At 36.2% G+C, this 14,020-nt stretch overlaps 1 protein-coding gene across 5 annotated transcripts in view; it reads right to left on the reverse strand.

The window, feature by feature from the left end:
- LOC113668044 (protein FAN) overlaps nucleotides 1-11,334 on the reverse strand; it is a 28,009-nt gene extending 16,675 nt beyond the window's left edge. For 2 of the 5 annotated variants that reach the window (XM_089201553.1, XM_089201552.1), the window contains exons 1-12: nucleotides 6,403-6,569; nucleotides 5,657-5,836; nucleotides 3,372-3,470; nucleotides 2,723-2,801; nucleotides 2,382-2,437; nucleotides 2,212-2,305; nucleotides 2,042-2,110; nucleotides 1,825-1,869; nucleotides 1,567-1,619; nucleotides 917-957; nucleotides 350-441; nucleotides 41-112 (exon numbers count right to left, since the gene is read on the reverse strand). In XM_089201553.1, the coding sequence (XP_089057679.1) occupies nucleotides 41-112; nucleotides 350-441; nucleotides 917-957; nucleotides 1,567-1,619; nucleotides 1,825-1,869; nucleotides 2,042-2,110; nucleotides 2,212-2,305; nucleotides 2,382-2,437; nucleotides 2,723-2,801; nucleotides 3,372-3,470; nucleotides 5,657-5,836; nucleotides 6,403-6,554 (1,032 nt within the window). In that variant the 5' untranslated portion in view covers nucleotides 6,555-6,569. Of the gene's footprint in view, nucleotides 1-40; nucleotides 113-349; nucleotides 442-916; nucleotides 958-1,566; nucleotides 1,620-1,824; nucleotides 1,870-2,041; nucleotides 2,111-2,211; nucleotides 2,306-2,381; nucleotides 2,438-2,722; nucleotides 2,802-3,371; nucleotides 3,471-5,092; nucleotides 5,488-5,656; nucleotides 5,983-6,402; nucleotides 6,570-10,732 lie in introns of those variants that run through there. The other 3 variants (XM_089201554.1, XM_089201556.1, XM_089201555.1) reach the window with 3 other exon arrangements.
- Between the last annotated feature and the right edge of the window lie 2,686 nt (nucleotides 11,335-14,020).

The following is a 14,020-nucleotide window of genomic DNA, read 5'->3' on the forward strand; positions in this document are numbered from 1 at the left end:
TAACGTTCAGAGAAATTAAATGTAAAGATGATATACGCACCACATGCCTGAGAAGATATCTCCGTTTGACAACTCTACAGATTTTAGATAATTTGCATTTCACAACTGGGCACTGAAAGTAAACAAAATTTTGATTTTAAGAGCAATCATATATCCAAGTCAGACAAGAAATCTAGAATTGGACTGGTTAGAGAAAGAAGAGTTTTGAAATTTGTTATTTGATTTGTTATTGTTGTTGTTGTTCTTGAACTTAACCTTTCATTTAGGTATTCAGACAAGATGTTCCTGATATGATTACCGTATTCAAAGTAAAACAACATTGTTGTAATGCACAGCTGGAAGAACTTACTGGGTCAGCATTGTTAAATGGCTGAAAGTATAGTCTGGAAGAAGTTAACATGATGCGGCCTGGGTTGCAAACAAGAGGGGTGATTCGTTTTGCTGAAATAACAGACAAAGGAAAAAATCAGCACTGAGTTTTCAAAGGAGTTGGATAAGTATGGGGAATATAAATATAAATCTCAGTCCATTGAAAATCTCAGACTTCTATTTCATTCTTTTTATTTCAAATAGTGACCTTTTCAAAAGAAACTGTCATTTGATATAACATTTTCTACTGTTCACCTCTCCTTTTCCTCTTGTTTCATGTAAATTTTCTTCCATTTTCTTTATGCTATTTTAACTTCATTCATAGGCACATTGTAATTATAGTGTGAAATGCAGAATCGTAAACCTTTAAATCTTTAATCAGTTGATATTAAGTTCTATGAAAAACTAGTCTTTTGCAATGTAGCTTAGGAAAAAATGATGTTGCCTTGGCCAACATTGATATTTCCTCTTATCATATTTTTTTCACATTATATCAAAAAAATTATCAGGTGGTTTTACTACTAACAGCAGATACTGACTGACTTACCCATCGTTTCCATCACAATTTTCTCATGTAAATCTTCTAACCTTTAAAAGCCAAAGACAAAGTAATTATGGTTCACTTTAATTATTACAACATTTAGCATTTAAGCAAGAATAGAGTTCTTTGGCATTTATAAAGCCTTAATATATATAAACAATTGTCCCAGCCCCCCAGCCCTCAGCCCTCCAGCCCCCCAGCCCTCCAGCCCCCCAGCCCTCCAGCCCCCCAGCCTTCAGCCCTCAGCCCTCCAGCCCTCCAGCCCTCCAGCCCTCCAGCCCCCCAGCCCTACAGCCCCCCCAGCCCTCCAGCCCCCCAGCCCTCCAGCCCCCCAGCCTTCAGCCCTCAGCCCTCCAGCCCCCCAGCCTTCAGCCCTCAGCCCCCCAGCCCTCAGCCCTCCAGCCCTCCAGCCCTCCAGCCCTCCAGCCCTCCAGCCCCCCAGCCCTACAGCCCCCCCAGCCCTCCAGTCCCCCAGTCTCCCAGCCCCATCCCCCCAGTCCCCCAGCCCTCTAGCCCACCCCCACTCCAAAGTGTTTAGATGAGGTTATGTTCACATGCAGCCATTCATCATTACCCACAGACTCATCAGATACCTTTCAGAATTTTCAAGCAAACTCATTGAGCATCAACATTACAAATAATTAAAATTCACTCACCAACTTGTGTTAAAACTAACTCTTGCCTGTCTTGATTGAACAATTGAATTGATCTAAGTAAAGAGGAGTTGATCAGAAGTACATATTACACAGATTTAACAGTACTCTACTACAAAATTGTTATAAACAGCTACCAATACTTTTTAGTAGTTAAGACCACTTGGTATTAAAACATTGTATGGGATTCCAGTTCATCATAGTGAACAAGAAACAGCCTCCCTAATAACTAATCTAACCACAAAGTTAACTCAGACTCACCATAGCTTGTTGATCAGCTGGCATGAGAGTAGTTGCTCTGTGAAGCTGTTAGAAAGGACAGCAAATAATTATCCATTAAAATTACTGCTAATAAAATAACAAAATAATCACCTTGAAAAAAATAGAGACAGTAAAGAAATTCATTGTTGTATGTAGTTTCACTTAGTAATAGACAATTCAGAATAACAATTATCATTTTGAAAAGGAGACAACCCACCTGTTCTAACTGGGGTAATACAAAATTTAAAGCTACAAAATTGAATGAAAATAAATACTTGGCTTTTTCCTATAAGAAGAGAAAAAAACAGTAAATCACAGATTAATTCATTCAAGATCAGTTTGCTCTAACAAGTGAGATCTTCACATATTAAGAGATGTGGTACTCACTCTTCTAAATGTATAAGGTGCTATTGTGTTGCCTTCCTTCATTTCTATGACCTGCTTGGACTCAATTGCCAGAACATCTCCTTTGGTATCAATTCTGTTGGAGACAAAACAATCTTAATTCTTTCTATCTTTTTCAAAAAAGATGTCTTTCCCTAGCAATGTCAACTCACCTTGACATGAGAGATCCAGACCAATGAGTTATTGCATTACATTCTCTGAGAGGAAACTAAACACACAGTTGAAAATTAAGGTAAAGTCAGGAAACCAAAGGAAACCAGTTATATGTAGTTTCAAACCAACACTTAAAGAATTGAGGGTTGTTAAATAAAATTATCCTTGGCATATAAAACAGCCTAGGCACCTGACCATATTTTTATGTAATTTTTTCGGGTAGCCATGAAATGATTATCACAAACATGCAATCAATACAAATCAAGCCTAGCACAGGTGAGAAAACTTACAGAAAACTTATAAACTTCAAAACCAGAGATAACTTTAACTAAATGTATACCTTTAAAATTGGGTAAGATGTATCTATGGGATCAAAAAGAATAGACTTGGAACATATCTTTAATCTTCCTCTTTGTTTCCTTAAAAAAACATTCAAAAATGACAATACTTCAGTAAATAATTAAACCAAATAGCACATTCTCGTGATAATTACCATGTTTTCCTTACAATGAATGCTATCTGAGACCTATTGTCTCATCCAGACATCATGTCTGAGTGATAAACAACTGTATTCTATTCCATTCTATAATTCTAAATTAATAATCATATAACAATGACAGCTATCTAAGGGGAATCAAGGATTTGAATAAACAGTTCTACTGAAGAAACCCTTGTGGGAGATGTAGTGAAGCCTTACCAAGCTTACAGTGATATGTCCCTAGGCAAGAAACTATCAAAGTGCCTCTCTCCTTCCATGATAATAAATGAATTAACAAACTGTCATCAAAGCCCAACAAAATAGTGGAAGGATGACCTGTTACAGATTGCAACCAATCAAGGAGCAGCATCTTAATGACTTACGTTTTGATCACTATGGTGAATAAAATACAATACAAATCAGTTGTGGTTGCTAAGCTGACTCTTAAACTACCTGACCTGTGTAACTCCACTGTAAGAGAGTTTAACCCATCAAATACATACATGTGTACCTTTTTATTGCCTCCTCTTCAGAAAATTGATTTGGGTAATGAAAAACACTAAAATCTTCAAAGTAGATCTCTCCAGGCTCTAACAGGAGCAAGGAGAATCTAATAGAAAAAGTGAAAAATGAAACAAATTAAACTGTGGATCAATAAAGCGATGAGAAATTAATATATTATTAACCAAAATTAAATTTGTCAACAAATTCAAAGTTGTGTATTACAATATTAGTGACATAACCCCTTAAATAATTTTATTGATATCGTAATTATGGAACAGTGTGTTGCAACTGTAAGTAATTAAGACAGTATAAACTCTTTTCCTCACCAGTTAACACCGAACTGCAACCCAAGCTTACTGAATCTCAACTTACAAATTAGTGACAATATTAATCCTTTAACTCCTTAGATCTCATTAGTAATTCTCCTTACTATCTACCATACAGCTCTTGTAATATTAGTTTTGAGAATTTGGTATTGGATTAACTGATAATCCTCTTACTGATATTTCTCTTTATTCTCATCACTTGTCTGCTTGATATTGTATTGATATCATAAGGAGAAATTCTGTCTTGGTCACTACTGTGAGTTAAAGGGTTAATTTGAATAGGCCACATTTTTAAGCGAAAATCATCCTTTTTTTAATACCTGTTCCTGAGGCCAAGAAGACTAATTTATTCTATTTAAATACACAATTACCACATCTCCAGTTTTTAAAAGAAATCTGAAGGATTTTTTTCTACAACTTTAAATATGTTTAATATTGAATAGCCAATGTAAAAATTTCGGTTCTATCTCAAATTTCAATTTGGGTTCATAAACACACTTTGACCTTCAAGGAAAAATAAGACATTCATTCAAACATCTGCGGCATGCACCATCAATAATTAAAAATAGATCTTAAAAAAACTTATGTGATTTTGGTTACATTTAATTTCCTTATTTCTATCATCATTACAGATTTCTATCATACACTGCATTTCAGAATGTCATAATTATTTTGGATTGTACATCATACATCAAAGCAACCCCAGACATATAAAGGTGGGGGTAAATTGTTTTGTGTCTAGACACATTCTATATGTACCTATCACTACTAAGCAGAGCATTTCACTTGCTTAAATAATCCTCAGATAATTAATCTAATGCCCTATCATACACTATGAAATTCTCCGACCGTAAAAAAATTCTTCTTTCGAGGAAAGTGAAATATATTTACCATAGCAAAGATCAAAACAAGAATGCAGATGAGACATAAAATTTTTTTCCAAAGGGAAATTGTGAAAGTAGGCAAAAACTTCATAAATCCAGTGTTCTTAGGTCTGTTAATCTAAAATATACCTCAAGAAATCTCAATATTTGATCAGTGATATCAATAATATTGTCAAAACAAATTGATAAACCCCACGGATTATTCTTGAAAGCTAGATATGTAACCTTACAAATTAACAGGCCGCTAAACTGGTGACAAGATCAATCTTGAAGATACAGTACCAAATTTTCCCATTAAATCTTCCCCACATCTTCAAGAAAAATGAGAAATTTTAAGTTGAATTAGCAGAAAACTAGCGAAAACACTAAACCAGCTGTTTTTTTAACGGCGTCAATAATGGTCAATAAACTTTTGAGTTTTACCGCACTATTCTTGGCTTTAATACAAAAGTTGTAAAATAAAGAAAATGGCAGAAAACGTCCAACGGAAATTTTGAATTAAACCATGTAGGCTTTACCTCTCTTTCAAAGGAATTGTATGGGGCTCTAATCCAGAACTTGAGTTGTATGAAAGCTCCGCCATTTTGTAAATAAGTAAAGCTCTTGGGCCCAGTCCTAGGCGCGCCTTTCTATTCTTCTCTTCTTTGACCTCGGCCCATGGCGGAAATATTAGTGCGCGTAAAAGTAAATTCTGCGACAGCTTTCTCCTTTACGAACACGGAATAAAATTATTCAAAAAAACCTTCACTTCTGATCTCACACCGGAAATGGTCGTCCATTACGATTCAATGAATCGAATTTGCCGTTTCAAGGGGGAAATTCCAGTAAAGTTACTGCTTTGTTATCATGGCCTCGTAAAAACGCCATTTTCACTCCCTCGTACTAAACTAGAAACTGCCACCGCTCGTTTGATGGATTACCAACAAACTAACGAGCTTTAAAGAACCTCCAAATTACTTTCAAATATTTAAAACCACTCGACATTTTCGAAACCGAGCGTGTTTTACCACCAGTTGTAACCTAAAAACCTACAAAACCGTAACTTCTGTAAACTTTACCCAACAATTACCGTTGCCGCTTACCTCGTGAAGTAATCTTCGTAAAAAACACTTTCACTATTTGGGTATTCTCGACCACAACTGCATCCAGCCGAGTTCTCCGAATTTCCCAATCGCTTCCGAACTTTATCCCACAACGCCATTGATTTATCGGCTATTGTGTGAACACTACCTCGTACATTGCTTCCGATACTTGTCGCAGCCCTGCGGAGCGTGAAAAAAGCAAATTATCGCGTTATAGTTCAGCAGATTTCGAAACACCGCGCCATGGATCAGAAACTGCGCTGAGTTGGTTACTTGTAATGGTCTGGGCTGTTTTCGTACGAAGACAATACGCAACAAGCTAATTTGCATACGTCAATGCGGGATGGAAATCAATCTACCAGCGAATTTATTAAACCCGGTCAAAGAAACTTCTAAAAGCGTTTATAAAGTGCGGTTATGTTTAGCAATCATTTATGCCACATGTGGCAATTTGTCTTGATTTGTTGTTCAGTGGTCTGACCAATTGAATCGCGAACACTCTCAACCGACAAAAGCTGTTGGCCTATCGCCTCTTTTGGAAAAGTTAAACTACACACTGAAATTCTTCTTTGTCGCTGCCGTGCACCATTCTTCAGCTTGTTTTTCTCCCAGAGAATAAACAGCGACGGGATTCTGCATTTGGCAGACAGGAATATTCCAAAACAGATGGTTTAAAAGCAGATGGTCTTCGGCTTAAAAAATTAAACCATAAGCAATTTCGCGGAATGCACTTGCAAACATTTCACCTTTTAACAACCGCATCCAACCGTAAGTTGTTTTTCCTTTGAGGCGCAAGGTTTTTTGGAAACCCATGGTTCATCACAAAAGCGCTCGTCAAAGCAACAAGTTGACAAAAAAACCACCACAGCGATAAGAACACAGAAGATAAAATTGTCATAAGAAAGAGTTGTTATGGTGACTCGCGATCTGGCAGGTGGTTATAAGTGTGAGATCATTAAAATTTTGATCTCAACCGTACAATAGGTTTTCCCAGAAACGCCAACTTTCTCTTGTCATATTTTCAGAAACTATCGAATTCATATTAAGAAATGTAGGTTTATCAAAATCGTATTTCGCTTTTATCTGCGAGTATCGATCGGTTTGGTTCTGCATTGATTCCCAGTCCACAAATTGAGGTAATTTCCCTTCATGACATAAAGAAAAAGTTCTTAATGATCAAAAGGAACTGAACTATCGTGCAAATTTTCTCTTGTGGATCAAAAATGCAAATAATGATCTTTCCTGCCCTTGAGGCGATTTTAAACAAGTCCTTTTTTGGTAATATTAACAAGCAGATAAGTTTCAAATCATTAAAACAATTTTATACATTATTGCAAGTTTTGGAAGGAAGCACCTTCTCGAAATCGTGACTTTTTGAAGGAAGTTTTTGTATGTGATAAATAAACATTTCCTTTTCTGTTGTCGAATTGATCAAAACAAGCTTTCGAGTTTAATGGAAAATTTGGCAAGTAACGATTAATAATTTAGAATAATCGGGTTTGAAAAGGAAATAGTTATGCTTAGCATGAATATTCACTGCGTAAAGAAGTTTATTATGTCGGTCATGCCAAAACAAAAAAGAAAATTTTATAAAATGTTTACCAACGTAATCTATAAAAAAAATACAGGCCTGTGATATAGTAATGAGCTGGAAGTTTTGCTAACTCTTTCACGAACGCGATTTCATTCTCCCGTTTTGTAGATGCTCAAAGAAACTGCGTGAAGGAAACGCGTAATTGATAACTGAAAACCTTCAAAGTGAATTGATAATTTCCATTAAAGAACATATTTGTATGTATAAACAAAGTGAAGAAGATTGGACTTCGTGAAATTGATATTTAAGCTAAATAGATATTCAGATATTTCTTTCACAGAGGCAACCCTCTGCTGAGAAATTTTCGATTGATTTCACAAAAAGGAAGTAAATAAGAGTTTTAAAATTTATGTCCCATAAATCTCTGTGTCCTGCTAAATAAAATAATTGAAGAACCGAACTGCTGACTGATGATTTTCGCAGTCAACTGAAGCAAAAAAGATTGACTGATATGAAGAAGAAATTTGGGTATACTTGTCACCCATGAAATGTGCCGAGAATGTCACGGCGTCTTACAAAATACGATTAAGTTCTAAATTCAAACTGCTTCCACAAGGTTGATTAAAAAACAAAACAAAACAAAATTGAAACTTGGTAGATCGTGTATTGATTATGACAGCTAGCTAGAGAAAATTTCCGTTGTGAAGACAGAGTTACGTTTTTGAAATATTAGATCAGTGAAAGAGCAGTGGTACAATAGTGTTGCCAAGGTAGTAGACGACAAACTTGAGTCGTTCCGCAGACCAAGCCAACCTAGCTACTGCGGACTCGTATGAAGAGTCTGTAAAACTTTTGAATTCAAAGTTAAGTTTCCAAAATATGACCCTTCGAAGCTGACCATTAGCTTTATTTTATAAAAATTAGGGTAAATCCATCCTACACCTGAAGCAAACCATATCGGACTCAGTGTGTCCTGTTAATAAATGATCAAATAAGATTCATTTCCTACCGAAAAACGGCCGAAATTTTTCTTTCAAAAGACAATCGGTCCTTTGTCGATAATTTTTCACGAACTCTCATCTTCGCGTTACGTGTCTCACCTAAAAATCTTCAGGACTAATTTTTCGCAAAATGTAGGAGCCAATAAAACAAGCCAACTGCCTGAATCACGTGAAAATGAAATTGACCTAGTCACGGTAAGTCTACATTGGTCACACCTCATTGGTTGCGTGAGAAGGTGGCGCGAGTATTTTAGACCAATCACGAAGCGAATTAAAGTAACTGACTAATACAATCCTTATTCCAGCTGTTCAAAGGCTGGTTAGCGCTAAACCAAGGTTAAATTTTAATCCAGGTTTCTTTATCTCTTTGTTCAAAAGCCTCTGTCGGATAATTTTCTCTATTACTTGAAGGGCATTCAATCATCAAATTGTAGACAAAAAAACTGTACTGAATTTTCTCTTAAAGCAGTCGCGACTTAGTTACAACTTTACCTTTGATCTAAAGCGCTTTCCGATTGAATGTCGTAAAACCAAACCCAAAGAAATCACATCAGCCGATCAAAAGAAAGGAAAATACCTTTAAAAGGGCTACTTTTACTTTGGGTAGAAGAGCACAGAACACGTCATCACAAGGGAGTGAGCTGCACATGAAATTACCAACTCAGAGTAACCTTGGAACGTGAAAATGTGTGATTGGAACTGCCCACTTTAACCACTCAAATTTTTTTGCTTTAAAATACTGAAAAGTGTAAATATTAGCTAACTCACATGCATGTTAACTTGTTAGTCTAGTAATGTGGAAATCTGGAAATTAGTAAATGCGGAAACCTTAAAATAGGCAGACAAGTTTCTTGCTTACCCACATTTATCATAACTTGGTCGTCTGAAAACGGAAAAATCTGGTTATGTGGAAATGGGGAAATCTGGAATTGTGCAGATAAGTCTCAAGCTAACTTACATGTACCTTTACTTAGTAGTCTGGACGAGTTAAGATACAAGCGAGTAAGCGTAAGACTAATATGCACATTTCCAGATTTCCACGTTTTCACATTTCCAGACTACCAAGCTAAGATAAATGTGGGTAAACTGAAGACTCATAGTTATATTTCCAGATATTTCCACATTTCCACATTTCTATACCACCTAGTTAACATAGATGTGAGTCAGCTTATATTTACACATTCCAGTTTTTATAACCTAAATAACACAACTAGTAAATGTGGGCACAACTCCAAATTACACATTTTTACGTTTCAAGGTTAATCGAAGGTGAATAATTAAATATGCAGCACATTTCATCGTGATGACGTTTTCTGTGCTCTTCTACCCCAAGTAAAAGTCTCTAGGAGCTAATGAGAGCTGAAAGTGAAAACAAACAAACTGCCTGAAGCGCGGGAAAACACGGACGGCGACTAAGTCGCGGTCAGGTTTAGTTTTGCACCTGAATAATTGAGAAAGCGGCGCGAGTTTTCTGGACCAATTACAGTGTACAAAAACAACAACAAAGCAATCCCAGATTATTTCGGTTTTAATTTCAAAATCGAAAAGCGCTAATACAAGACTTATGTTATCCCACATCGCTAAAAACTATTTGCTTTCGGAAGTATTTTGGTATAAAATTCTTGTTACATTCTGATTTTCATTCTTTCTTTTGTAGGGACGTATTGTATGAATTTTGAACCTAAAGTCAGTTGGGTACAAACTACAAAATTGTTGCGATTCTGTTTTTGTTGCGAACAACACTGAACAACCGTTTGATTTGTTTCCTATACAGTTTGACCCCTCTATCAATTGTACTTTTTCCAATAGCATAGATTTTCAACTATCTTTGAAATGAGAGAGCATTATTAGCGAATGTGATCCAATATTAAATAATAACATAAGGAGGCGATGGACCCTTGTGATCATTAGAAAGGCCATTAGCCTTATTTTGAAAGCAGTTTCAGTCGCAATCGTTTTTTATGCTAAAAATGAAATCGAAAAAATGGATCAATAAAGAATTTGTTCAAAATATTTAGCACACAAACCCTGATACTTATCATCCGCCTTTCATCACTCGCATTGACTTTTCAGACTTAATTTCGACCATCAGATTAAAATTACCCAAATTTTGCGCATAATTTTCCCACAGTTTCCTTCAAATAAATAAAAACCTGCTTTAATTTACAAGTTATTCTTTAAGGATAAAAGCAATGAAAAAATACGGCGACATGAGAACAGAGAAAGCCGAGCAAATCTGTTAGTATCGTCTTTGATTCAGAAAAATGAGGGGATACGGTACACTAATTCGCTAAATTAACATATTCCCAATTGTGTCGATACATTAATTCATCCAAGTTCTTGAAATCGAATTGTAATTTGTTATCTAAACAAGTATTATTTAAGGCCTTTTGAATTCAATCTTAAAGTAAGTTTTTTCCTCTTTATCAAATGATAGAATGAAGCGATCATGTTTTCCGATGCGCTACTACCGGCGCTATCAGCGCCCTGAAAGCGGATGTTTTTATTTTATCAGCAAACATAAAATTTTCTAGTACTTACAGACAAGGAAAACAATCTCCAAACATTATTCAACCTTTCGTCTCAATATCTTGTTCCACTTGGCTTTCTGTTGGCGAAAACCTGTTATTCAAAGGTTTATTCACGCTTACGTCTGGGAAACCGCTAGTTTCCTCCCATCAGAAAACTGGTACTTGTCTCGGTTTGCTTGTCAGTTCTCGCTTTTCCCTTAGCCAGCAAACAAAGCAATTCTTAGAAAAAATTTATGGGAAGATTAAGGCACGATGCCTCTTGTTTCAGCAAGATATCAAATGCTCCTCACAGCCAAACTTATTAAGAAAAAAACATCAGTTGTCATTCACTGTTCCTTTGTAAGACGTGTTCTGTCGCGGCTGTTCCGTAACAAACTTATCTCATCGATTCTTACGCTGATATGTTCACAAAACTGATGTAAATTATCCCACGGACAACAGTTTTCCTTTAAGCCAAGGTGCTATCACATTCACGTTTTTAATTTTCACGCTTTTTCACGTTTTTTCACGTTAACACATGAAACGACCACGACGCGGTGAATATTCGACAATTCAGAAGTAAGCAGTACGAATATTTGAGCCGAGCGACAATTTATCGAAACATTTATCCTTGTTTGTATTTTGAGAGGTCTTTTGTGATTGCTTTTTTCACTGTCAGGAAATCTTCCGGTAACTAACGATATACGAGCATTATGCATAATAATATTGTCGAGAAATGGACCAATTACATCGAGCGCTTTTTCTTTTTCGATGTCGAAAGAAAGCAAAATTTGGATTTCCAAAATAAATATTGAGACAAAAATCAGTGATAACTCGAGTTTAATCAGCGGTTGGGGAGATTTTCTTAGGACTGATTTATGAAAAGCCCTTAGGCTCCTTGAAAATGACAATAAAAATACAACATAATGAAATATTAAATGAATAAAACGACTTGGCGTTCGAGAAATAACTCTTTCACAGTCGAATAGTCGCATCAATTTCATTTTATTTCAAACTCGTTAATGTTAGGTTTGAAACCGACTGAATAAATGAACCGATGATGAATTTGTATCTCCCTCAGGGTCAAATTATGTTTGTTAATCAGGCCTTGTCAGACGAAGATTAATAGATCCTTCTAACTCTATGGCAATTGATTTTGCACAGAGTAGGAAAATTAAATTCAGATTTCTTTTTCGCAATTTCTTTTGCACTTTCTAACATCTTTGATTTTTTCTCTATATAGATTTGTAACACCCGATTTTCATTTTTTATTCCAATTTTTATCACTTAGATCAAAATCGGAATTCGTATTCAGTTTATACCCATGCCCTCTTTCATCTAACGCCCTAAAAACGGATCTGAATTCTGTCTTTCTTTCTTAGTGTCCATGTGTAGGTGAAAAACGGCAATCGCATTGTTTTTCTGAGCTACGCAATTAAGAAAGGATTTTTCAGTTCCGCACTCCGTTGACCCAGGGAAGCTCGAAAGCGTCTTGCTTTGATTGTTACAAAAGAACAAATATGAAGGCTTAGATTGCGGTCTTGATAAACAATCTGTCTGCTGTTTTATTTGTATCATTAAACATAAATCTATTAACGATTATCTTGTCATGCAAACCAAGAATTGATACCTGAAACTAAAAGAATGTCTTTGTGAAGCGTATAACGTTTTTTGCAATTGTCATAAGGTAAATTCCAAATGTAGTTTAAAGCAGGGGTTTTTGTTGTGTTCTTTCTTTTAATTCGCGTTTTTCGGGCGCGCGCGGTAAAAGCGAGGCGAACACGAGAAGGACGCACGGGTGCCTCACCCCTCTTGCTTTCCTTGCGCCAGCTTTAGTCGCTTGCCTGAGAAGAACCCAAAATATTGTAAAATATAGAGATAAAATAGACTTCGTCTCAGCAAAATGGCGTCCCATAACTCAATTTTGCCCATTTGCTCAGACACTTCTTTATGTACCGCACCACAATCAAAATTCGTTGCAACTATGCACAAGAACGTGCCTTGCTCAAAAGAAAGTAGTTCGGAAATTCGGTTAGCATTTGAGCTGCACAACTTACAAGAATAGAACAATTTACAATCAAACGTCTGACTCGGAACACTCGGAACAAGGGAAATGAATTGATGGAAGGACGGCGCTTTCGAGCTTGTCATGATAACTTTCCGAAACATAACGGATGGATCTCTTAGGTTGCTTAGAGTTTATTTCGAGTTCTTATTTAAAACTGTGGAAGACAAGATGTTATTTTCACCTATCCTCCATAGAGGACGTACAGTGGAGGATGGATACTTTATTTTCAAGTCACGTTACTTCGAAACAACCAGTATTTTTTTTCTTGGAAAAATAATATTCAAATTTTTTTGTTCTTTTTTTCCAAAGTCCGTTTTTACTTCATAAAATAATTGCATCCAATTTTCACGATTCATAACTTCTTCCTTTTGTAAAAATTTCTTCACTTATTATCTTTAATAATAAATTTAATGTTGATCATGATTGTTCACTGATCACCTATGACTTGCTCTCACACCTCAGCGGTGGTCAACCACTTGTACCCAGGACCCACGACCATTAGACAAACTATCGTGAATTTCAGCTGCAACAGTAATTCATGAATTTCAAATGTTCCAATGATATTGTAACCTAAACAAATCAGACTTTACCTTTGACGTATTTACCGGCGCTTTTGCTATCTAAACCAAACCCAATTTGCCTTTTGCACATTTTCCCACACTATGGGAACCTATAAAAGTCGGTCAATTGTGTGGGCCATATTTCATTGACATCTAAATTCAAAAAGTTGTTTGAATTGAAAATTCCCCCTCTATTTGAACCTAAAGATACAATAAATATCTTGCTAACCTCGTTTTCTCTATGTACTCATTGACTGAGTGGAAGGCTCTCCCGCCCTGACTTGACCTCGGGCCAAATATTTTCCCGTCAGGCCCCCCCACTCAATCAATAAGCATTTTATCATAAGCCCACTGAATTAATTTTCAAGACTTTGAAAATTTTGTTTTAACCCAAATAGGACGTGATAGACAGGCGCGGGCGGAAAAGATGTTCTATGTTAAAATTTTCCCTCTAATTTTTTTGAGTCAGAACAAGAGATTCACAATTCATCGAAAAACGTGACTTATTTTCTCATTTCTGGTTACTGCTGTCACTCAAATTTTGCAACAATAGCGAAGAAGATATAGATATATTTTTTTTGTGTCTTTTCTTTTTTTGCAACAAAGCCGTACAAGCGCACTAGCGCCGGACGGCTTTTTCCGTACCGGCTCACGCCAACACGTCCGGCGATACTTAAGTCATCTTCCACTT

The sequence above is a fragment of the Pocillopora damicornis genome, chromosome 3 (genome assembly GCF_964200805.1).
Source record: "Pocillopora damicornis chromosome 3, jaPocDami1.2, whole genome shotgun sequence".
Taxonomy (NCBI): domain Eukaryota; kingdom Metazoa; phylum Cnidaria; class Anthozoa; order Scleractinia; family Pocilloporidae; genus Pocillopora; species Pocillopora damicornis.